The sequence below is a fragment of the Gavia stellata genome, chromosome 10 (assembly GCF_030936135.1).
Source record: "Gavia stellata isolate bGavSte3 chromosome 10, bGavSte3.hap2, whole genome shotgun sequence".
In the NCBI taxonomy this organism is placed as follows: Eukaryota; Metazoa; Chordata; class Aves; order Gaviiformes; family Gaviidae; genus Gavia; species Gavia stellata.
The window spans coordinates 5,128,412-5,153,266 of NC_082603.1; the positions used below are offsets into that span (position 1 = coordinate 5,128,412).

A 24,855-nucleotide genomic window follows, 5' to 3' on the forward strand; every position below is an offset into this window, starting at 1 on the left:
TGCCTGCTTTGGACCATGAGTGACAGTGAGTTCAACACACAGAGACGCATTCAACTCAAGCCAAAGCCCAGGAAAAGGAGGAAAGCCAAGTCTGACCTTGGCATGGCCCAACACATGTATGTGTGTTTGCACGCACTTCCTCCAGCAGCTTCCACAACCAAGCTCTTCTGTGTCACCTTCTCCAGCAGGCTTGAAGGTACAACCACCTCCTTGCACCATCTTCCCTCCATCAATGCCCAGGGTCCTTCTCTAGCAACACACTTTGACCACACTCCCTCCCCTTCTCACCCGCAACAACCTCCATTCCTCAAAGATGCATTATTTTTCCAAGACCTTCTGCCTTTTTGCTTGTGGCAGCAGCTACTGAGGGAAAAAGAGAATCCCATCCCCTTCCCACCCTGCACAGCATGAACAGACTAGGCAAAACTCCAGAGGCAGTATAGGGTTGGAGGGATGGACAAAGATGATGGGTTGACAACGGTCTACCGCCTTCCACCTTGTCCTATGTTTATGGTTCTTCAAGGGAGATGGCTGGACCCCAAACATATGCACAGCATCCAGCAAAACAGGAACCCTACCGTGAGACTCTAAGCTCTACCATCAAAAAAATTCGTGAGACTGGGCAGAGAGCCACCTTCCTGGTGACCAACATCTAGAAGGGATAAGCCTGTTGGTGGGCAGGCCTGCCTGCCTAGGCAACCCAGCTCCCGAGCCTACCTGGGCCCCAGCTCATCTTCACAGCGCCAGGTGAACTCCCCAAAGCTCTCATAGTGCTGATTGTAGTGGTAAAGGACTCGGTGCAGGCTGGGGGAACCCAGGTCCAGCAGAGTGTTGTAGGCTGTTTGTTGCTCCTTGCCACTGGTGTAGCCGTTGAAGAGGTTATAGATCTTGTCTGCTATTTCTGGGCAGAAGGACAGAGGGTATTCAGTGTGATGCAAGGAAAGGCATGAACAAAGCCCACCAGGCTAAAGCTCAGCTCTAGGGAAACCAAGACCAGAGCCAAGATTTGTCCCCTGAGTTATGATTTACATCATATCAAGACAAGGTCCCAATGGAGAAGCAACAGAGTAGATAGCATCACCCGGACTCAGTCCAGGTTAGGTTCCCATAGTTTGGTCCAATTCGGAAAAGAAACGGGTGGTGTCATCAGGTACTATTAGCAAAATACCATTTATTTACGAGAAGGCACACAATTGGGGTTTCTTGAGCACAGCCACCACCTACACTACCAGTTGCTTTCTGGGCAGGACAGGTGGGTCTTCTTGGCTATTTCAGTATGTCCTGAATGCCTGCCCCTCCACCCATCCTCCCACCCCTCCACCAGCACAGAGTGCCGCTGCATTTGCTTGCGGAGAGGATGTGTGCCTCCTGCTGCCCTCCACACCAACTCTCAACACCACATGGCAGCACCTGGGCCACCATGGGTGAAGGAGATATTACAGCCAGGGCACGAGACGTGTGCAGGAACATGCTGGAAGGGGGCACTCCCTGTTGCTGGTCCCAAGCATCACAGTCCAGCAGGTCCCTCCATCTCACCTTGAGCTTTCACATCGTCTACCACAGGGCAGGGGGTCTTGACTGTCACATCACTGGACCTGGAGCGTCTTCCTGTGTTATCAACTCCCCAAAGCGTGAACCTGGCCGAGAAGGAAAAAGGTGAAGCTCTGGACTTGCAAGACCTCAGGCAAACACGAGCAGCATCAGGCAGGAGCACCACGGTCAGGGCGATGGCGCTGGCACGGGCATGGCATGGGGGAGGTGACTCACATGTAAGTGGTGTCGGGCTCCAGGCAGCGAACGATGAGGGAGATGGTGGAGGAGAGCCTGTCGGGCACTTGGGCCGGCATGGCACAGGGTGACTTGGCGCCGGAGATGATGTCGTCCACAAAGCTCAGCACCGTCTCTAGGGAGAGAGGGGAGGACGCGCCACGGGTGATGGCACAGGTGTCCCTGGGGCTGCGCAGAGCTGCTGAGGTCTGTGCTCGCTACCACGCTGCCTGGTGCCGAGGGGAACCAAGGCTCATGCATGAGGTTGGTGCAGAGATGGACCCATTGCTTTTCCAGCAAGGCTCATCACGAGGGTGTGGAGCTGCCACTTCTGCAGCATGGTGGGCAGGAGAGGGGCTGCTTTCTCTTCCACAGGATACTGGATATGTTGCAGCATCCCCTTGCGAAGAGGGAGAGAGAGGCTCTCCTCCAACATCTCCATCCCACCCTCCCCAGAGAGAACCAGTGGAGTCCCCACTCACCTGTCTCCACCTTGGAGTGGTCCATTCTGTCGGTGACTTTCTCTTGACGGAGGAGGTAGTCGACGATCTGCACCCCGATGGGGGGCTCTGAGTGCCCCCACTCCAGCACCACCAGTGTGCTGCTGGGCTCGTGAACGGTGGAGAGCCGCAGGCTGGGGGGCAATGTCAGCCGGTCAGCATCTCGGGAGGGCAAGGTGTGCCGGCCGTCCCCACCACCCACCCGTGCTTGCCCTCACCCATGCCTATCACCACCTTGCTGCTCCTCTGTGCCTTAAAAAGGCAGCAAAAATGCCAGGCTGAGGCACATAGTATGGGACAGATGCTGAGGACAACCTCTCCAGCCAGTCCCCATGGCTGGTGCAAAATAAGTGTGTTTGCTAGTGCCACTCACTCTGCTGTGCAGACCACATGCAAACGCACCAGAAATGAGTGGGTTTCTGTAAGGTGTTATGTAGGGACTGGTTTTGCATTACTCCCTCACAGCAAAAAGGCTTCAAAGCCATTAACCCACAGGAGAGAGTAACCTCAGGAGAGAAGTAACTCCCTCTCTCCTACTCCTTCTGGCTCTGGGCATGCTGGCACAAAGGACTCCTTCCCTGGGGTTGCTCTACCAGGATGGATCCAAAAACAGCTCCCCAGTCCTCAGCTGAATTTAGAAAAGACATTGCAACTCTGCCTGATTTCCAGGTCCCCCACCCACTTGCAGACCTGTCCTGTAAAGCCACCCCAGCCCCATCACCTCCTGCCACCGCGCCGTTGGCCATCGCCGCCTCCTCCCAGACCCACCGCACAAAGGGGCCAGGCTGGGCACACATGGAGACCTACATGGGGTGCGGGAGAGGTGCGCAGGTGGGCAGCCCATCAGCCCCAAAGGCACTCGAGTCGCAGCGGCACCAGTCCTCGATGACGTCCCCGCTGCCCGAGCACCACAGCGAGCTCATGGTGGCCTCCTGCAAGAGCTGGGAGAGAGGAGAAGGGGGTGAGCACTGGGTGGGTGAGCTCCCATCCCACCACCACCTGAGTCAGCGCTCATCCATCCTGCAGTGGGTTCAGCATGGTCCATCCACCCTGGAAAGCAGGGCCGGCAAATGGGCAAGGGCTGCCATGACTTCACATGATGCTACCAGGGCAAGCTGCCTGCAAAGACCATACCGATGCTGCCCTGCCACCCCCCATGCCCACCCCACCACCCCCAGCCAGTGGGTCCTCACCCGCTGGGTCTGGTTGTTGGTGACCAGCTCGTAGATGGGGGCCGCTTTGGTGACCTCCAGCAGGATGGGCTCAGCCGGCACGTCGGGACTGGAGGCGACGTGGCAGAGCGGGCAGGAGGATGGGCAGCGCCCGCGGCTCTGGCACTCCATCCGCACGCCAGCTGCCATGCGCTTGGTGCCCGACTCGGAGAGGCTGGCGATGTACTCGGGGAAGGTGAGCACCTTGGGGTCCCGCTCACGCTCCTCTGACTCATCTGAGGGGGAGTTGCCTGGGAAAGGGGGAAAAGAGGGGCACCAAGGTGGGCTCTGAGCCATCAGTAAGGGGCTGTGAGGGGGGTAGAGCCCTGCCTTCCACCCAGGAGAGAGGCAGTGCTGCCCAGAAACACCCACCCCCCGTATCCTTAAGAGCTCCCCATTTGCTCTGTAGGGATGAAATGCTCACTGGTCTTCACAGGAGGAATCAGGACTGAAAAGTCCACCCTGGCCTCTGCTATTGCAGATCCTTGTGTCTCCCCGTGCCTCAGTTTCCCCCGTCCCAGCCCTCTGCCTGGCACTGGGACGGACCACCCTTGCAGCAGGTGCCCACGAGAGGGAGCCCCCTTCATGTGGCTGGAGACTCATGAAGGACCTGCCTGGGCACCTTCAGCCCAAGCTGACACCCTACCAAAGCCCCCTGCCAAACCACCCCGCTGCAAAAGCCCTCCTGGACCAACAGCTGATTTCTTCGCTCGACTCCCTCGGTTCCCAAGGTCCCCCATCAAAGCTGATGTGACAGAGCATGTTGGAGACCAGAGAGGATGAGTGTCAGACCAGGGTGCACAGCAACGATGCTGACCCAGTGTCCCCCCGCCCAAGGTCTGCAGCAGGAAGCACTGAAGAGCTCAGAATGAGCAGGGAAGACTTGCCAGTGCCTCACGGTGCCTCACAGAAAGCTCCCAAGATGGCTAGAAAGCTACCAAGTCCCTCTCCAGCCCCTCCATCGCTCCTGCACTCGGTCCCCAGGCAGGGGAAGGGAGATGGGAAGCAGTTCCCTTTCGGGAGCTGGCTCAAGCCTGGATCCTCTTGTCTCTTCGCACTGTCATGGGGCACCATGGAGGTGGGCAAAGTTACAGCTGGGCAAGGAAATAGGGTCTCTCCCTAAGGGCTTAGCTTTTGAAGCACCATCACGAAGCAAAAGAAAATAGTGAGATGGAGGCAGAGATAGGTTCATCGGGACCGCAGACCCCCAGCCGGACTGTGACGAGACTGAAGGTTCGTTTACCCTCTGCCCTGTGCACGCGGGGGAATATCTACCCTGCCAAACCTCAGGCAACCCTGCAACCCAACAGGCTCGGAAAAAAGATTTGCAGCAGGAAAGCATTAGCACGGTCTATGCTTTTCCCAGCTCCGTGCAAAGGTGCCTGATGCCGGGTGCCTCCGTGGCCCTGCCGCACGGGGCAGCAAGCCAGACCCTGCACTTGGTGGGCTTTTCTCCAGCACTCCCATACCTGGAAATATTTTGACACAAGGGGAAAAGTCCTGGCAGAGCAGTCAAGAAGGTAGGATCTGCCCATCACTGCTGTGCCCTGGCTAGCATCGCCCTGCCGCCGTGAGCCTTGCCGTGCAAGGGAACGGTGCTTTTGACCCAAAATCCCTGCCAAAGGATGTCCCTGGCTCTACACCAAAGAAAGAGGGGCCCAGAGGGACCATTGATGATGGTTGGTGGGGTTGGAGGAAGCTGAAGGATGCCCAGGCTCAGGGCATCGCTGGCAGTGGCTTGGTACGGGCTGGCTGCTGCGGGGAGCTGCCGGCTCAATAGGAAGATCTTCCTATTGCAAGGGTTTGCTGAGAAATGGGCCAGTGCTAGCCTATCCTTGAGACTCCCGCAAAGAAAACAAGGCTGTTAAACAAGACCTGGGGTACAAGAGCATTGCTCCGCTCCCCCAGCAAGCTGGAAATGGATCGCTTTGGGCTGGCTGTGAATTGCAGCTTAGCAGGCGCCGAGGGAAAGCAGAGGAGCCAGGGAATGATTTGTCTCTTGCAATTTCTCAATCGATACCCAGCTCCTGACGTTTGCAAACAAAAAGCAAAGAAGGGGAAAGTGGCAGGTGCCAGAGCGAAACCGAAATGTGATATTGTGGGTGGAAAGAGACTGCCAGACCTGAAAAGCCTCCAAGCAGGAAAATCAAAGAGGAGGAAATTGCAGGAGAAAAAAAAAAGTACTTGCAATCAAAAGATGCTACATCTGGAGACAGCCCACAGCAAAACAGCAACGGGTCTGTACTCTTGCAGGTGGGCTTGGGAAGAAGTCCAGGCTCCAGGAGGTCTGAGCCCACAGGATCCAGACTCAGGCTCAGAAAGAACCTTTCCTACACAAGAGTCCTGGAGAGAAAACAAATGTCTCCGCGGCCAGGGCACAGCAAGAGCAGCACCGTAGGCTGGTGCCAGTACTCAGAATTATGAAGCTTCATGGTGGAAATGATGCGGCCGTCACGGTGCCTGTGAGCTCCAAGCTCACGCTGCCTGCACCCGGGAGCTTCTGGGCAAGGGGCAACAAACCAAAGTCACCTAAAAAGCAGCAGCTCCGCTCAGCATCCCCCATGTCTGGGCTTGGGAACTGGCTTTTGCTTGCTGCCCAAGCCTGGATGGTGCAACCCAACGTCCCCAGCACAGGCAGCAAAATGCCTGCAGGCAGCTTTGCAAAGTCTGGCACAAGAGGAGATGCTGTGGTCCTGGTGAAAGCCAGCAGCAGGCAGGCGTTAGGCTCCCTCTGCTTTTGGAAAGCTCGTGTCCAAACCAGCCATCGCCCGCTTGCAAAACCTCTTCCACTGGGGAACCGTCGCACCTTGCTACAGCGAGGGCTCCGGAGGGGATGCAGCAGTGCCGGATGCCCTCTGCACCATGGTGAACCTCCCAGTTCATAACTGGGCTCCAGACATTAAAAGCACTGTGCTGACAGCCTGGGAAAAGAAAGCACATTAGAGGGAGAAAAGTCTGGCCGCGGGATGCAAGTGGAAGAGAGCAGATATGGCGGAGACAAAAGGAAGGAAGGAACAGGATTAAAGACAAATAACAGTTAAGTCCAGAATCAGGCAGGACGGTTTGGTGGGATTAGTGCATTCATCTTTCATCTCCCTGGGGATGTGGGTATTTATCTTCCCTTCTAGCCGGGACTAACGCCTGCTGCAGTCCATGGGACTCCTTCGGCCAGCTTCAGAGGGTGCAAGAGCGGGGTGTAAATAAGAAGATGAGATGGGATGCAGCCCTGACATGGGCTGAGCACTTTTCCTGCTATGCTGAAAGCAAACCCAGCTTCCCACTCCCATGGGGTGGCTTTGGGGACCCTTCCTGGGGACAAACGCGGCTCCTACCTTTGCTGATGTCCTCGTACTCCAGCCAGAGCTGCCGCTGGACCTGCCTGTTGGGATACCAGATGGAGCAGGACTCCTCAAAGCCATACACTGCCTCTTGGATGTAGTGGTTGCCGAACTGATCCAGCAGCGCCACGAAATCTCCACGGGAGGTGGCCCCATCCAGAGAGTGGAGTGCATTGCTGAAGGCTGGGGAGGAAACAGGAAAAGATGCTCAAACCCCAGGGGACCCCGAGCCCTTGCCACCCCTCCAACACGCTTGCGATGGGCAACCAAACTCTGAGCCCACCACCTGCCGGAAGAAGGCTGTGTGTCCTCTTGCCACCCCTTTTTCCCTTCTTCCACCCAGCCCCACACGCTTACACTGGGAGATGGTCAGCTGGTTGAGCCGGACGTGATACATGATGGACTGCACCTTCCAGTGCTGCAAGAGGGGGTACCCGGACACCTCGCTGAAGTTCACCATCCCTGCGGGAGAAAGGACACGGGGGCTCAGCGCCACTGCCCAGGGAAGCCTCGCCGTGGGGATGGCTGCAGCCCCTCGTGCCATGCCTGGGGCAACGCAGCCAGCGGGGTGGGAAGAAGCTGGGGGAAAGGACTGTGCACACACCATGTCCCCCCAGGGAGGTGGCGAGGCATTCAGAGCTGAGGGTCAGCTGCTCCCCGCCAATTAAAGCTACGGCTTTGAAGGAAAACATGTGGCCTCTTTTCATCCTGCCGTCCAGGGCTCTACGTTGGAAGATAACGAGCCTCCTCCTGCATCCCCTCCTGCCTCCTTCCTGGCGTCCGCTCCCAAGACATACCCAGGTGTGCTAATTATTTCACTAATGAGAGCTGCGCTTTTTAACGAGCTGTTTGCAGGCCTGGGAACGGTCACTGTCACGCCACGTGTGCCTGGGTGCAGTCAACCAAGAGGCCCCGGGGTCCCTTTCGGCCAGGACTGAGCCAAGCAGGACACACGCATACAGGGGAAACCACATGCCTGCTGATGCTCCCACTCCCTCGGGACGTTATGGCAACGCTGGAGCTGAGCAGGACCTGGGGTTTCTCCCTCTTCAGGCAAAGACAACCCGTTCTCCAGCCATTTAACTGTGTGTTATGGGAGCCAGAAATTCAGGGATACCAGGGCTGGGCAGCCACTTCGTCCTGCCCAAGGCATGAGCCAAGGCACATAGCAGCTCAGCTTCCATGAGCAGAGGGACGGAGTGGCCACCAAGCCTGGACAAAGCCCCAGAAAGTCAATTAAAGGGTGCTTATGGCTCTGATTTTGGTGACCAGAGCATCCCGTGGTGTGCTGCAGCAGGATGCCGGGGCACAGCCACCTCCTCCGTCGCCGTTCCGCTGCTGTACAGCCAACACCGCGTGCCTCTGCTCGGCAGCGAAGCAGCAAACTCTGCTGCTAAACAGCCACACAGCAGGAGTTCAGGAGGATAACAACGGGCATCCCCCACCCCGTAACAAGAAACGCAGGTGGAGGATAAGGAGGATAATATCCTTTGCCTTCCAGTGCCTATCCCTTCGGTGCTGGCTGCTACCAACAGCTTCAAAGCCTTGCTCTTCCCTGCAAAGTGTTTATGCAAAAACAGCCCTTCCTTACTCAGCAGCTCTGCCTCTAGTGTATTCACAGCAATATCCAGATCTGCTTACTGACAAGCAGAGAAGATTTTACTTCTTTTCTTTTTTTTTTTTTTTGCCTTAATCAGCCACAAAGAGCCAGCAGAGCAGTAGGAAATGAATAAGATAATTTACTGGCTTCTACCTCCCCAGCATAATTGCCAGCGGAGTCCCAATCCCACCGATCCTGCCGTGATGCTGAGGCCGCAGTGGCAGTGCCTTCCTTCCATCCATGTAACCATGTCAAGGGCAGCAGAGCCCCATGGGAAGGCAGGTGCACCTCCAGGCAGGGCTGAGCATCCCCATGGCTGCAGGGATGACCCACCAACACAGCTCTCTTGGGATAGCTCAGCCCTGCCGGAACCTGCCGGCACCCTCTTCCCTGCCTGCATCTGCCTGCACACACACCTTCATTGCCATGCACCCTGTCAGCGCAACCAGCACCCATCAAACCCTGGGTGCAGCCCACGGGTGCTCTCCAAAGCCCCCCTGGGAGCTCTGCCACATGAAGCAAATGCACAAGGTCTCATATGAGACCACCCTGCAGACACCTTCCAAAACACCTTACTCTGCACATCCATTTAGTAGCTGCCCGGTGTCCTTGGCCATTTCAGACAACAGCAACAAGCACCAAGGAAACAAAAGCTATTTGGGGGTGCTGACAACTTGCTGGAAGAAAGGTAAATCCTTGAAGGTTGTCTAGGAATCCATGATAACCCTATCACTCATGGCCCACAATGCTCTGGCAGGACAAACCAAAACATTTTGGTTTGGTTGCGGCAGGTTTTTGATGCTTTGTTACACCAGCAAAGGGTTTCTGATTTGGAAATCAAACGAAAGGTATTTGGAAATCTTTTTTGCCTTGAATAAAAAAAAAAATTCCTTTTTGCAAATACCCCAAATACCCAATGGACGCTTGAGCTTTTATGCCACACAATTAATTTACAGCCTCTTCCTCTCCTTCATTTTTAATACCTTCCTCTTACCGCTGCTGCTGCTGCAGGTGAACGTGGCATGCTAAAGCCAGACTAGATATATCCCATGGTAGATATATCCCCTGGGAGCGTTAGGTGCCGAAGCCGGGCATGCCGGCAGCTGCCCCACTGGGAGAGGCGCGGGTCTGGCCGGACTCACTCACCCGTGAGGAACTCAGGGTCGGGCGTGGGGTCGGAGAGCTCCTCTTGGCACTGGTTCTCCAGGGGCACCGTGGCCACCACCAGCCCATCTGGCAGCTGCTGCTCCAGGCCCCGGGCGAAGTTGTTCTGCCTGGAAGTTAATTGCAGAGAGGAGGGCAGGGCTGGAGGACAGGGGAACTGCCTGGGATCATCCCTGCCAGTCGGTGGCCCATCCCAAAAAGCCACCTGGCACCAAGCCTTTCCTTTGGGCACAGAATACAAAGATGTCTACTCTCGATGGAAAGCTTCAAATGCGCCCTCCCCACCAGCCCCTCCATCTCCTGCAAACTTGGCCAGATGTGGGTGGACCAGGCAGTCTGCGAAGGTCCAGACCCAGGCTGCTTCCCATACCTTCTTGGAGAGGATGGCAAGGTCTGACCCTGCTGGGGTCACCTCCCCACGTCCCCAACTCACCTGAAAGTCCCTTTGAGCACCTGCCCCGCGGCCACGTCCTTGGAGTGATTGTTGTAGCCATAGAAGATCTCCCCAAAGAGTGTCTGGTTCATGGGCAGCTCGCGGGGCTCGCCGCAGTCCCCCCCCTCAGGACATGACTCAGAGATGAGCTGGCACGACCGCCCATCCGTGCCCAGCTTGTAGTCCTCGATGCACCTGGGAAGCCAGCACAGGGTCCACCATCAACTGCAACCCCCCACCAGTGGGGACTGGGGCCACCAGGCCACCTCAGCAGGGACACTGGGAACAGAGGAGACCCTCCCTCCCAACCCTACAAGCTCAGGGTGGCAGCGGCAAGGTACAGCAGCACCTCGGGGGTGTCCCCGTGGTGGGGGTGGTGATGGGTCACTCACCCGCAGAACATGAGGATGTTGTAGAGCAGGGGGTCCTCGGGCAGGGGGACCATCTGCTGCAGGCACAGCTGCTCACAGCCCCCGTTGAAGCCATCCGAGCAGTCCACACCGACGTGACGGTCGTAGCAGCCTGTGCCATCCTTCATGGGGCTCAGTCCCGTCGGGCACTGACAGGGGTGGGGGAAGCAAGAGGTGAAGCCCCCGAGGAAGAAATCTGGCCCTGGGGCTGAGGCAGAGGGGAGGGCTCCAGCATCACTCGCCATTGGAAATCGCAACCTGAGAGATGCTCCGGGGCTGCGGGACGGACGGCGGCAACACCGCCCACAGCTGCAGATACTCCTCCTGCCCTGAAGCCCCTTTGCAGTGCTGGGGAGTGCAGCCACTGGGGTGGGAGCCCCCCAAGCCACCCCCCGCCAAGCCAATGTGCTGGCACCAACCCCCCTCACCAGCACCCAGCTCCCGTGACTGCCAAAGCAATGCTGCCCTTTCCAAACCCACTGTCTGCCCCATGCTTACAGCCTCCCCACCCCAATGTCCAGCTCTGGTGGCATCGCAGCAGGATGCCCCAGCCCCATGAACCCTCTGTTTTGGGGCACACTCTTTCCCTGCACAGCAAAGCAGCTGCGATGGTGACAGGGGACATGTGTGAGTGATGTGGGACCTCCTGGAGAGCCAGCAAGCTAATGGGCTCTCGCTCCCTCATGCACGCATGCAGCAAGGGCAGGGACAGAGGAGCTGCCAGCCCAAAAAGATCTCTTCCCACTGCAAAACCAACCCCAAGATATCCATCCCGAGGTGGTGGGAAGAGAGGAAGGATGCAGCCCTTCCCCTTCCGCCCTCCCTCTCCTTGCTCACACCGAAGGAGATTTGGAGGTCCCTGGGGGGCCACGCACCACGCAGCCCGTCGAGTCCAGCTTGCGGTCTGAGATACAGCGGAAGTTCTTGCTGCAGCCACCGTTGTCCCGGGAGCAGTCGCGTACGGGGCCGAAAGAGTCAAGGAGGACCTCCAGGCTGTCGAAGGAGGAGGAGGTCATCAGCTCTTCCCTGCAAGGAGGAGGAGGAGGAGGTGTATCACTGCTCCGATGAGACGGGGCGAACACATGCACGACCGCGGCTGCTGCGTGGGTTTTTCTGGAGCTCAGGTTTCCCTCAGGCTGACAGCAAACTGAACGGCAGCCAAGCTTTTAGAGGGATGCAGGAGCTACTGAGATGATGAGAGCTACCTCCAAAGGCTCAGCTTTGCAGGCACAAAAGAGGGGCAGGTTAATGGATGTACTAACTCCACCTGTAAAATGTGGGGTGGGGGGTCACAGCTCTCATCAACCCCCATGTGCTTTGGGTTGCTCCCCTTGCTCCAGGGACGCACCACCAGTTTATTTGCTGAAACGCCTCCTAAACGCCTTCACCCTGCCATCGCACCTACCTGACCTCCACCGCGTCCTCCATCACCGTCATATCCGTCTTGCACTTGGCCGAGGGGTTGATGGCCAGCTCGGCTGGCGGGATGACAAAGCTCTTGCTCAGCGGCAGCCACATGCCTTCCCCCAGCGTGTAGGTAAACCTGGCAGGGAGAGCAGCAAAGGCTGGCATGGAGGGAAATGCTGAGCCTGGAGGGCTGCCTCTACCCAAAACCAAGCCCTTGAACCTCCTCCCTGCCTGAGCAAAGGCAGATGGGCAGGGTAAAGTGGGGTGGCTCCTCTGAATGCACCCAAATGACCCCAAAAAGCACATGTAATTTAGGTAATTAAAAAAAAAAAAAAAGACAGACACTTCTGTTTTCAGTAGAAGTCCTCCTTCAGAGCCTAAACTTTGCTCTCATCATGGATGAAGAGGAGGAACCAGCTGCTGGGCATCCAGCAAGCCCACATGGCAGTGGTGGTAGGACCTTCCCAGCCATGCTTGCATGTCCCCAGGAGGAGGCACAGGACAGCCATGCTCAGCCCTCCCTGCTGGGGGACCAGCCTGCCCGTATGCCCTGAGTCACATTTTTGAGCCCCAAAATGTGCTGACCAGGTTGCCTTTACCGCTTACCGAAAAATCTTGTCGGACGGCTGCTCGCCCAGCACCAAGTCGAAGCCGCGCTGGAAGATGGTGTATGGCCAAGGCCTGGAAGAGAAACCCAGGAGCTTCATGCCAGCATGATGCCCCCACCGCCCCTCACTGCCCTAAACGCTTCCCCCACTTAGCCCCCAGCTCATGTGCAGAGCTGTCCTGGGATGAGTGAGCTCAAACCAAGCCAGGACAAGGTGATATATAAAAGGTGATATAAATAGCCCCATATCCAAGATCTTAATTTTGGGGTTCCTGCAACATCAGCTCCTCACCCCAGCCCCAACCCACCAATGGGTCAGTGGCATATCACATCCTTCATTTTGGGGTACGGCACACTCCCGTTCCCCCCGCCCGCCTGGCATCTGTGAGCCTCACGCTTCTGCACGCCCAGGTACCACCTGCCCAGCTCCCATTTTAGGGATTTGCGTCACAGCCATCAAACTGCAAAAAACCACCCCAAAAAGCAGCTGAACCCTCTCTCTGAGGCTTTTGCAAGGGAGCACGTCAGATCTGGGGCCGCGGCTTCACCACCTGCCTTATTCCCCTTGAGCTTCACTGTTTCAGGAGGGGAACCAAGGAAGCCTCAGCCCCCACGGGACTTGGCAAAGGGGTCTGGAAGACAAGCTGGAAGTTTGGAGCCAAGCGGGATGCTGGAGAGCTGATGGGGCCATCTCCCCCATCCCTGCTGCCCTAGTTAGCCCAGGGTGATGTGCAATCACGACTGGGTGGCTGGTGCCCTTTGGTGGGACACCCGTGGCCGCGACACCTCGGGACATGCATCCCCCGCAGCACGGCCCCACTGGCAGAGCATCACTTGCAGAGCGAGGCTGACAAGGCAGAACAAGGGGAGGCACAGAGACCTGTCCACGTTGGGCTTTGAATTAGGCAACATGAACCCCGCTCCCAAACCCTAAAGCTCCAAAATCCCCTTTGCAAGAGCTCAGAGCCAGGGAAAGAAAGAGATTTTTCCATCCCGTCACATCGCTGCTGTTAAAATTCAGGGTGAGAGCACCGGGTGGTGTCGACAAGCCCACGGATTTTCTCCAAAGGCAATTACAGCTCTCCTGCACAAGCACTTTAATTTCTAATCCGAAGTTATTTCAGCAAGGACAAAAAAAATAAAATAAAAAAAAAAAAATCCTGATTGCAGGATTACAGTGCAACATCTCATTTCCTCGCTGGGATACAATGCCACTTTCCCGTCCGGTCGGCTGGGAGCAGGGGATTACATTCAGCCCGCAGATCGGATTGCCCTGAATGAGGTCAGCTTCAGCCGGAAAGCAATGTGCTCCTTGCTTCTCACCAACACCTTGAATGCTTCGCGCCTCCGCCTTCCAGCGCTCCTGCAGATGGGTTTTATTCTTGCTTCTCAGGAGCACGCCGGGCAGGGAACAAAAGCAGAGGCAAGGTATTGTTCCCCATTGACTCAGGTGGAAAAGCGGTTATGAAGAGCCGCTCTTGGCTTGCAGTGGAGCTCAGCACCGGGGCAGACGCTGTGGAGGCATGGTAGCAGCCGAACCTCTGCCAGACGGCACATCTGGCAGCCCATGGATGCCAACACGTCCAGGACATGCAGCTGGTGGGCTTGGACCTGCCTGGGAGATGGAAATCAGCGCCCAGACCATGTTGTGTCCACCCAGGGTACAATTTCCGACTGTGGCTAAAATTCGTGTAATGATGGCTTTGAGGCCGGGAAGTGGTTTCCATGCTCCAGGAAGGGACTGTGTGGCATCTCCCCAACCTGCCCCACTTTGCCTCTACTCGGGGTCAAAAAAGACCCGTCAAAAGGCATGTTCAGCCTTCAGCTACATGCCTACATGGCAGGGGACAACCAGTGCTGCCAGGCACCACTGAGTCTGCGAGGACACGGTACCTTCTGCGGGTAAGCCCTGAGATGGTCTCCAAACAAGACCTCCAGCTCAATGAGAGGCACTTATCCATCCTCATCTCCAAGGAAGCTCTCCAGGAGCTCAGTGCGTACATTTCCACCCATGCACCCTTGTGACTTGTGCCTTCCACTGCAGAGGATGGGGTGAGATCTCCTCCCCTCCTCTGTCACTGCCTTTTCCCCCCCTGTGCCTCTGCTGCTGTTTCACCCCCTCCTTCCTCTCCCATGCACACAAGCGTGTGCCCACGTGGCTTTCTCCCTCCCCGCTTTCTGTGATCACTGGAGGCACCTCGCTGCTCTGGTTTTTGTAGCTCTTGGCAGGTACTGTGGTTGCAAGGTCTTCAGAGCTTCAAAGGAAAGTGGGACTGATCAGAAGCAGCTCTGCGCCTGATCAGGTTGGATTAAATGGGCCAGAAATGACAGCTCTCGGCTCCCTGCAAGCCTTGGCACTCAGCTAGGCGTCTGAAACAACAAAACGGGGGATCACCAGGACAGCTGAGAACCAGCAAACTCCCCACACTCAGTCAGCAAGTTCCCATGGCCAAAGCGCCGCCAGTGCATCCCCAGGATGATCTTCACGCCTCTTTGCTTTCTCCAGCTGGAGCATCAGCTATGCTTTGCTCCAGATCTGGGCTTGAGTTGAAGCTCCCAAAATATCTGCTAAGCCCTCCAGACCTGGCGCTGCTGGTGATGCTCTGACCCACCTCAATAGGACCCAGGCCACGCTGAAATCACAGCCCCAAGGGCACGAGGCCAGACTGGCTTCCAGCGTCGAGAACTGTGCTCCTGCCAGTCCTCGCTCCCTGTAAAGCTCTTCTAGACAAGATGGGTGGGATGAAGAATCAAAGCCCGGTGCCCGCAGGATCGCGATGAGCTAACCCGGAGCAGCTGGTTTGAAGGGAGGTGGCAGGGAGGTCGGAGGGGCTGCAGGAGAGGCTCTTCGCAGAAGGCACTAAGAAGTCGGTGCACATGAGCGTGGCTGAAATGCCACTGGAGAAGAAGGCAGTTGGCTGTTACGCACGGCAATAGGCAACTTCATGTCTGGTTCCCTGACCCCCTGTGCTCCTGGGGCTTTCCACCCAGTCAGCGGCATGAGGACGGCCATGCCGAACCCCATCATGGAATCAAAGCATCCAAGCGCATGCTGTGGCACAGATAAAGGCACTCACCGCATCCCTTCACTGGCGGCTCAGGAGTTCAAGCCCAGGGTGAACAGCCTAGCAGAATCCCCGCAGTGCCTGCACCCCTCCTGCAGCCCCAGGACCCACTCCCTACGATGACCAAAGTGGGGACCCATGAAGACCCAACACCACCCTGATGGGGAGGCCAGCAGAGAGCAGATATGACACGAGCACCAAGCTGCCAACTTCTGCCAGCGATGCCCGTCCCAGCTCCTTCCTCCCCGACCTCGCTTTGCTTTGCAATGGCTTTGCCTGGGCTTCAGCTGCCGATGCCTCTCCCCTTCCCACCTCCCCACCCCCTGCCATCCCTTCCAAGCAGCTCTTTATTAAAAATGCTAATGCCGGCACTTTCTCCCTGGGCTGCCCGTAAATCTGCGAGGAGAATGGGGCGGGAGGAGGAGGCGGATGGGTGGTTTGGTGAAAGGATCTGAAAGAAAGAGGAGCTTTTTATCTGGCCGTCCTTCAAGCCCGCAAAGCCGAGGCACACAGCAGGGGATGGAGAGAGGCAGAGGGGAAAAAAAAGATAGTAAAAGGAGTGGAAAAAAAAAAGAGAAAAAGAGAAAAAAAAAGACTTTAAGCAGGAACAGTGCTGTCCTTGTCACTTCACTGTGTCCCCAGCTCCTCTGTGGGGTGGGGAGAGGATGGTGCGTGGGGATGGGACAGGAGGAGTGGGTGCCCAGGCGGGGAGGGGGATAACTGCGTGCACAAGAGAAGAGGCAGCGTGGGGAGGGGAGGGGAGGTGGGTGAGCAGGGCACGGGCTGTTGCACTAATTCAGGTCCTGTGCTGGAAAAAATGGCTGCGGGGTGGAGAAAGGGGTAACTTGCCCTGCCTGGGAACCCCATGCCAACTGTTTGCCAACTGCTAGAAGAGGATGTCAGCGCCCAGCCAGACGCGTTCGCCAAATTGCCTTAAACTGGCCTAAAACCTCCCCATGCCAGGGTGAAGCCCATGACAAGTTGAAAGGTCATGTTGATAAATACCCCTTAAATGCAGACTGTCTTCAATCTCATCGGGTTGTCTGAAAAGGGCACCCCAGGCAAGAACAGCACGTGAGGATGGTAAAGCCATGGGCCATCGCATGATGGATCTAAGGACTGAGATGAAGAAGTACAAACGCAGGTAACAGTTTATCAACTAAAGGCAGAATGAGCTGATTTGACTTTTGGTTGAGTCACACCATGAAGTAACCGCAGGAATTTGGTTTGATGAGCAAAGACGAGGCAAGGTTGGTTGGATTGCGGGAAACTGCATCCTACCTGGGAAACGTTAGAGTAAGAGCCGAAAAGCAGCTAATTAACCATGCACATCAAAGGAGTAAGGCAGACTGTGAACACACAAACAGCACCAGCCAGATTTGTTTAAAACAGCTGAAGAGCAGCACAAAAAAAGCAGCTGATCAAATGTATCTGCTACCCATGATCAAAAAGATCTTATTTTTGAAAAACTGATGAAGATTTAGGGACCGGATGCATTGGGTAAAAGATGTACCGCAGCGGCATGGATCTCAGCATGGTACCCAAAATACGCACAACACACAAAGCCTCGCTGCCATTGCCAATAAAGTTCAAAGATGAGCTCGCCTTCATGAGCAAAATTAGATGCTGCTGAGTGAACAGACACCGAGTCAACCTGTAATCACTGTAAATAAAAACAAACCAATGGCAAACCTGTCTAAACCAAAGGGTTGAAATGAGTTTTCGGATAAAACCGCCATCCTAGGAAAACAAAAGAGGTCATAGCCAGACCAAGCATGGAGAGGGATTTGGCAGAGCCCCCAGGTCCTGCTTTGCTGACCTCCCCTTTGCTAAGAGCGACGTGGCTTCTCCAGGGACTGACTCGCCGCCTGTCTTGTGCTACCCACAGCTGCAGCACGTCGCTCCAATATTGGAGGGCTTAGGAGCATATTAGACAAACAAGGGTCAGAAATTATACAGGCACAGTTGATCTCGCCTTGGGACAAGGAGAGAGAGTAGAGGATTTGCAGACAACTCTTTCAGGTGAGCCTGCGGGCAACCTTGTTGCTAGAGCTGGGAGTGAAGTGATGAGTGCGACGAAAGACAGCGTGGCCTGACAGCTCAACCTCCACTCCCGAAAAACATAAATACCAGGTTAAAGTTACAAGTTATTCAGTTAAATGGGCTCTGACAAGGCGGTTCTGCTGGACCAAAGACAGTTCATCACAGACTTGACCCTGTGGAGGCCAAGGGTTCACAGGGGATACCTTGGACAGGTAGAAGAGACCTCCACCATCACAAGCCCTTGCAGGCAGAGCTGCACCAAGCAGCACCTGGACATTAGGAACAGATGGCAGCGCAGAAAAAAATCTTCATTAAACATCAAGCTGGTGTCGGCATTACGATGCTTAGTGTGGACACACTTTCAAGAGCCCCTATAAATAGTGGAAGCTGCAGGCAGGGATGGTTAAGTGTGGTTTCAGCTGCTACCATTTTGTGAAACAAAAATCTGACAAATTCAAGGAAGAAACACAAAATAACCCTGGTTTCAAACAGCTCAAGAGAGGAGCTCTCAAAGGGTGGTGCTGAAAAAGCCCCAACACTGCAGCATCGGAGCTTTCTCGAGAGCCCGGCGAAGGGCAGAAGGACTTTGATGGCCCCACCATGGTCTAGGGTTGTGTTGCACTTTGGGGAAAAAGAGATCTGCTAGAAACAGAAACGTATGTCGGAAATGCTGGGTATAATTTGTCATAGCCAACTTTGGTATACAAGAAGAGACCCAAGACAACACGCATCCTGGCCAGGTATGAACACTGTTGCAGGAGGAAAGGCAGAGGCTCAAGCATGAGCATGGGAGAGGCTCCCATGGGAGCATCAGGATGGAGCTGGGTTTGAAAAGCAGCCCCAAATCCCCCAGAGGAACAGAGTGGGTCCTGAGCACCTTTCGGGTTGACATTGCAGAGGCTAAAGCTGGGTCCAGAGATGCGAACAGGTCCAGAGGGCTGCAGGAATGGATTTGTCCTTTCTACCCTCGGCTTCTCTCCTGCTTGTTACCATCTATATTTTTTCCCAATTCACCTGAAAGCAGCTTTTTCTCCACTTTCCCTTTAGGTGATGGAGCAGCTAGATCTGGAAGGAGCTAGAGAAGAGCAATGTGCATGGGAGGAAAAGTGTGAAGCTGCAGTCCCACACCCAGGAGCAAAGGAAAAGCAGAGGGGAAGGAAGCAAATGCTTCTCCACCTGTGCTTATCCACTTTTAATACCTGCCTCCATGGACAAAGTCATTTGCCTTCTTGCTTTCTGCAAGGTGGTGGGTCCAGCACGCTGCTGGTAGCTCTGACCAAGGCACAGGCTGGCACCAAAGCCATGCGTGGTCGTGGGTGGCCGTGGGGGTCTTTCCAACCCACTGTGAGACACTCCCAACAGATCCCAAAGCGGCCAAGTCCCTAGCAGGGGGAATACCCCCTCCCACACCCCATCACTCAGTGCCTCTTATGAGATGGGCACAGAGGAGCTGAGGACATCCCTGTCGGACACTTGTCCCCTGGGGACAAACAGGGCAGGGACCTGTATTTCTGCGTGTATTTTCCCATCCCGGCAGCGGTACCTTGCAGTGGTTTGGGGACCCTGACCACACCGCTCGGCACATTCCCAGCACGGCGTCACCTGTCTCATGACCACAGCCCTGTCCCCAGCCTGGCTCAGGGCACACACAACGACGGCCACCCTTGTCTCCCACGACCGGTGCTCTGCACTGGGTTTAATTGCTAAATTGCTTTTAAAATTAAAAAAAAGCAGAGAGGGGGCTGGAGACAGAGCAGCAGTGCTCTCCCCGGGCCCCAGTTCAAAGACACGCAGCTGGGGCCGTCCGGTGCGGGCAGCCCCCCACGGCTGCCATCCTCCGGTGCAGTGGCACGGTGGGGGTGCCGCCAAGCCCAGCGTTTGATGATTTTCTCTTCCCGCTGTGAAGATTAATGACTTCAGAGAGGGCATCCTGCCATGCGCCGGGCCGCCGCAGCTGCCACAGATCCAGCTGTGGCACAACAAGGCAAGGGGAGGAAAAAGGAAGGTGCCGATGCACGTGGGGCCTCAGGTTTTGGGGGTGTCTTGGCTTTCTGCACACTACCTCCAGCCCTCCCTGGAAGTCCCCATCTGCACATCAGAGACCCATGAAAATTTCCCTTTGCACTTCCAGGGGTGTAAAGCTGTGGACCAGACAGCGACTGCTGTGTTCCCTCAGGCTATGGCATCAAAGCATCTAATTTGCCCAGTTTTCAATGGGGTGTCCCTATCCCGCAGCCTCCCTCCTCTGCCAGGGACCGCAGCCCAACCTCAGCCCTCCTCCAATGCCCTGCACACCCAAACTGAAAGCCCCACAACCGACAGGATGCCAAGGAGAGTGCCCACAAGGGGAGGAGGAGCAGCCTCCATCTTCTCCAGGGAGTGTTTACTCTGAAACCTAACGATAGCCTCTTCTTCATTATCTCTGATTATTTCAACGACCAGAAAACCTCACCTCCTATAGACCTGCTGCAGAGCCCAGCCATGCACTGACCTTACAATCCACCAAGATGCCTCTAACACTTTCACCCAAGAGGATCTGCCACAACTCTACTATGCTGCTGCTGAATCCCAGCAGCTCGTGAGAGGATGCTCCACACTGCGACAGGTGCACTCACCCCTGGTTCGTTCCCCACTCGTTCCGGATGCAGAGGTGCTTATGCACAGGGTCCTTCATGTAACCTTCATAGCAGAGACACTCACCTACAGAGAGAGGGGGGAACATGAGGGACATGGGAGGACAAGGCTTTCCAGGTGCCTCCCTGCCGAACCCAGCCTGCAACTACCTGGGGCAGCCGGCAGCTCCGTTCTCACACGTGGAGGAAGGAGAGAAAGCATCTTCCCACCAAAGCCATGTTGAGCAGGCAGAGGTGAGGTCCCTCCCCAACCCACCCCAACCGCCTGACCACCTACCAGTCTCGGGGTCACACTGGTGCTCGCAGGGGTCGAGGAGGCGCCGGGCGCAGAGGTCCAGGGCCCAGGGCCCGCTGGAGTTTTGCTGGGAGAAGAGGACGACCTGCGCCGGGTTCAGCCAGTCGCTGGCGTCCAGCTGGCTCCCCTCCAGCAGGATGAACCGGCTCCCTGCCGCCAAGAGGGGAGTCAGCGGTGGTGACCCGTTGCTGTCCCCTCCATCCCACGATGGTCCCCTGCATCCTGTAATGGACGACTCCATCCCCTGCCCATCCCCTCCATCCCAAGACAGTGCCCTCTATCCCACAGCAGCCTCTTCTGTTCCCCAATGAACCCCTCTGTCCCGTGCCCATCCCCTCTACCCTGTGATACCCCGCTCCGTCCCGTGCCTGTCTTCTCCATCCATGACAGCCCCCTCCATCCTGCGCCTGTCCCCTCTATCCCACAATGGCCACCTCCATCCCACACCCGTCCCCTCCATCCCATGACTGTCCCCTCCATCCCACAATGTGCCCCTTGGTCCTGTGCCCATCCCCTCCATCCTGCACCCATCCCCTCTGTCCCGCACCGGTAACCTCCATCCCATGCCTGTCCCCTCTGTCCTGCACCCATCCTCCATCTGTCCTCTCCATCATTTCCTCCTCCCCTCCATTACAGCTCGCAAAGTGGGGCAGGAGGGGGTGGGTAGGACCGCGGGGCACTCACCATCAGCGATGAGGTGCTCAGGGACGTGGAGGGTGATCTTGACAACAAGGGGACAGCTCATGTGCGAGGAGCACACCAGGCTGATGACACAGCTCGTCACACTGATGAGGGTCAGCGTGGTCTTGTTCACGGGGCTCCGGGGGGACCCCACTGCAAAAGACAAAAACACACTCAAACCTGAGACCCAAGGGACCCAGGAAGATCTTGGGGTGCAGCCAGAGGATCTCGGGGTGCAGCGACCCTGCCCAGCCCCCTGGAAATCCAGCGGCAATCCAATCAACTGCAGTCACTTTGGATTTTCAAGAACATGAAGCAGCCTTTGCCGTGGCAGCCTCTCTATCCTGCCCGCTGTGGCTGGGGTCTCCCCCAGCCCCCGCAGCCCGGGCTCTCCTGCACCGCCACACACGGAGACCTTTGCAGCATCAGGACTTTAAAGCAGAGCAGAGATACTGAGGAGAAGAAAGGTAAATGCAATATCTTTTTTCCCCCCCCCCCTCCTTCTTCTCAGCACTTCTTTTGGGTTAATTTTGCCATGACAACAGCCTCCTGCATGCCTTTGAAAATGCACCAGAGAGCCCTAACTGCTCAGGGCACGCAGGTCTTTGACTTTTCATCTCTTAGCTGAAGAAGCTAAGCAGAAAAAGCTGTCTGGGGGCTGAGCTATCCCCTGCGGAGATAAAGCCTGAACTGGTCTCCCAGCACCCAGCACCCAGCACGGGCGCTGGAAGCGAAGGAGATGGCTCCCAGGCCCACCACTCCCAGAAAAACAAGGCACCATCCAGAGAAGGAGGGAAAACAGGCAGAAACTCTCCTCCCCCGGGAGGAAACCTCCCAAAGGGATGGTGCAGGGAAAGACCCCTGGCCAAGGACCAAGCTTGTCTCCATCCTCCATCGCACATACAGCTCATACACGCTTGGTGCCAGAGTGAACCTGTGGCACTGCTGTGCCAAGCGACGGCACAGGAGCTCACGGGCCAGCCTTTGCAGAACGCTACTCATTAACACACACCAAGGCCCCGCAGAAGCCTCCAGCAAAAATGAGAATATATTTCATCCTCTGCTGAGAAACTCCACTGGAGAGCAGCAGCAGCCTGCTGAGGGAGCGGGGACCGGCACCTGCCCACGGCAGCCCAGATCATGCCTGAGTTTCCATCTTTCGCTGATGGAAAGTCTCTGAATCCAGAGCGGTGACAGCAAACAAGGCCCACCTCCACACCCGCACCCACCTCGGCTGCGCCTCCGGCTCCGTGAGGGGTCCGTGTAGAAGGTCAGCTGGGGATCTGTGTCCGCCTCCGTTCCTGAGTCCCCCTCAGGGTTGAGAAATGCTGAGCCAGCTGCAGGAGACAGTCCAAGTGTGGTCACGGCGGGGCTGGCACCACACCACCCCCAGCATCATCACATCCTACATCACCCCTTCAGGCACAAGCCTCGCCTTGAGGACCAGGAGCCATGTCTGCCAGGTGCAGCGGGGACAGCATCTTCTCCCCTTCCCACCACACACGGCCATGCCCCCTGCCACAGCTCCAATTACCTTGCAACTTTTCCCCACGGCCATGCCGGCATCATAAAATATTTACCATGACCAACACCCTCTGCATCTTTGCAACCAACCAACCCAACATCCTTTGCATCCTTCCAGGCACTGCTTTTTCTGCTTCTCCCCCACCCAAACCCTCATTTCCACGCTCTCACCCAACGCTGGCTCTATTTCTCCATCCCAGGAGAGGGGGAGTGGCTGGCGGGTGGGTGGGTGGAAGCCCAGAGCACCCTGTCCGCCCCGGGGACCCCCCTACCTCGTGCCTTGTTGTTGATGCGCTTGCGCTGGCTGCTGGAGGTGTGGGACAGCAGCGTGGCCTGCTGGTGGTTCGAGTCCACGGGGCTGGTGGCGATGATGTTGTCCTTGTACTTGTTCATCAGGGACAGCTTGGCGTTATCACTCCCTGAGCAGGAAGAATTGAAGGCAAAATCTTTCAGGGACAAAGATTTTGAAAAAGGAGGGAGGTGAGAAAGAGAGGTTTTTCCTTGGATCCACCTCCAGCATCTCCATGAGGCGACCAGGGTGCCGTGGCCAATGCGCTGAGCTGCCCCCAATGCACCCTCACGACCTCCTCAAAGCCTGAAGGGGACCGGCACCTCCACCAAGGTCCCCAAAAGCTGAGATTTAACATTCAGCCTCTCAGGGCACTTCTGCAAACCCAGGTCTGTAAAGAAAACCCCTGGAGAGCTTTAGGAACTACACCATGGTCTTCCCAAACCATGTCTCGGTTAAGAAGGCTCCGGTTGGGTGGCTCTGTTGGTATTATGGCCCAATGAGCAAGTGTGTTACAAGCCTCAAAGAATCCCTGCTGGTGATCAGAAGACAGCGTTAACTCTGAATCATACTGATGGCAAGTATAATTTTGCTACTAAAAACCTCAGCTGAAGATGACATCGGAAATCTTGGGATGTAGAAGGGGATTTTGGGGGTCACCATGGGGTGGCTCGGAGGGGACAACATTCTGTTTCTCCATCAGGCCACGGGAACCACAGCCCAACCAAAGCTCTACCCTGCATTGTCCCAGTCACGTCCCACTCAGCAGGGACTGCTCCCAACTGGCTGCAAGGCCTCCCAGCAATGGAAGCGCCTTCAGAGTGCCACCAACACCTCACATGCAACGAAAACCCAGAGAAACGGGGAAAATGCTCAAGGGAAAGCATGTGTATGGAACGATGGAGGGAAGACGAGTTGGAAAGGACCCAGCTCAGCCCACGGTCTCCTGTCCCATCCCCACCTGGCGTGAGGTCCATGCTGGCCTTCTCATTGCAGCCCTGCAGCGAATCCAGGGTGCGGGTGACCTGGCTGGCAAAGTCCTCCCCTCCGTTCATGCACTCGCGCTGGAGGTGGTGCCGCAGGTCGGTGATGTCGTACTCGTAACCGTCCAGGATGGGGGTCTCGCGGATGCTGAGCGTCCCGCTGGAGTTGTGGCCCTGCACGCGGGCATTGCGCAGGCTCTCCCGCCCATGACCCCCGATCAGCACCGAGGGGATGTAGTGGATCTCGTTGGCCGCCTCGGCGCTGGCACTCTTCTGGGGCTGCGGCACCCGGCGCCGCTTGCACCACCGCCGGCGGGTGTAGAGGATCATCACCAGGCAGAGGATGGAGAGCAGCAGGGCGATCATCCCTCCCTGCAGGCACAAACGCAAGCGGGGTCAGCCAGGGACAAGCACCAGCCACCCCCCAGGGATGCAAATGCACCAGGGATGCTCCGGGGTGGCCAAAGCGAAGGCAACGGTGAGAGGAGCCCAGTCACACCAATAAGAGGGTGCTGACACAGGGAGCGCCCGGCGCTGGCCAAGCGCTCCCGGCTGAAGCCTGCCTCGAGCTGGACCGGCTTTGAAGTCACCACCGAGGCATGAAAAAGCAGCATTTAAAGCAGAGCGTGTTTTGTTTTGCTCTCCCGCAACGCGTCTTTGAAAGCAGAGATCAGATTTATGCCAGGCAAACTCTCCTACGGGCAACTTTTTCTGACCCATTTCCAACTGGTTTCAGTGCTGTCACTCTCAATCTTGGGAGATTTTCCCAGGGTATCCTGCAGAAATTGCAGCACAGATTAAAGGAGATCAAGGCTCCAGACAGCCAAATGACTGAAGCGTTGTTTGGGGAACGCCTGGGCGAAAAGACTGAAAAAGCTCCTGCCCTGTGGGGACGGATCCCGAAA

The 24,855-nt window shown here is 56.4% G+C and overlaps 1 protein-coding gene across 1 annotated transcript in view; it reads right to left on the reverse strand.

The window, feature by feature from the left end:
* Nucleotides 1–713: 713 nt before the first annotated feature.
* The window catches only part of ASTN1 (astrotactin 1), a 48,063-nt gene continuing 23,921 nt past the window's right edge, over nucleotides 714–24,855 (reverse strand). Inside the window, exons 3-22 of the mRNA XM_059821594.1 lie at nucleotides 23,929–24,322; nucleotides 22,951–23,097; nucleotides 22,384–22,491; nucleotides 21,158–21,307; nucleotides 20,456–20,623; nucleotides 20,161–20,245; nucleotides 12,437–12,511; nucleotides 11,829–11,966; nucleotides 11,299–11,449; nucleotides 10,406–10,572; nucleotides 10,014–10,208; nucleotides 9,563–9,690; nucleotides 7,174–7,278; nucleotides 6,811–6,999; nucleotides 3,461–3,729; nucleotides 3,075–3,208; nucleotides 2,250–2,401; nucleotides 1,768–1,903; nucleotides 1,537–1,637; nucleotides 714–901 (exon numbers count right to left, since the gene is read on the reverse strand). Coding sequence (XP_059677577.1) covers nucleotides 714–901; nucleotides 1,537–1,637; nucleotides 1,768–1,903; nucleotides 2,250–2,401; nucleotides 3,075–3,208; nucleotides 3,461–3,729; nucleotides 6,811–6,999; nucleotides 7,174–7,278; nucleotides 9,563–9,690; nucleotides 10,014–10,208; nucleotides 10,406–10,572; nucleotides 11,299–11,449; nucleotides 11,829–11,966; nucleotides 12,437–12,511; nucleotides 20,161–20,245; nucleotides 20,456–20,623; nucleotides 21,158–21,307; nucleotides 22,384–22,491; nucleotides 22,951–23,097; nucleotides 23,929–24,322 — 3,180 coding nt within the window. The remainder of the gene's footprint in view (nucleotides 902–1,536; nucleotides 1,638–1,767; nucleotides 1,904–2,249; nucleotides 2,402–3,074; nucleotides 3,209–3,460; nucleotides 3,730–6,810; nucleotides 7,000–7,173; nucleotides 7,279–9,562; nucleotides 9,691–10,013; nucleotides 10,209–10,405; nucleotides 10,573–11,298; nucleotides 11,450–11,828; nucleotides 11,967–12,436; nucleotides 12,512–20,160; nucleotides 20,246–20,455; nucleotides 20,624–21,157; nucleotides 21,308–22,383; nucleotides 22,492–22,950; nucleotides 23,098–23,928; nucleotides 24,323–24,855) is intronic.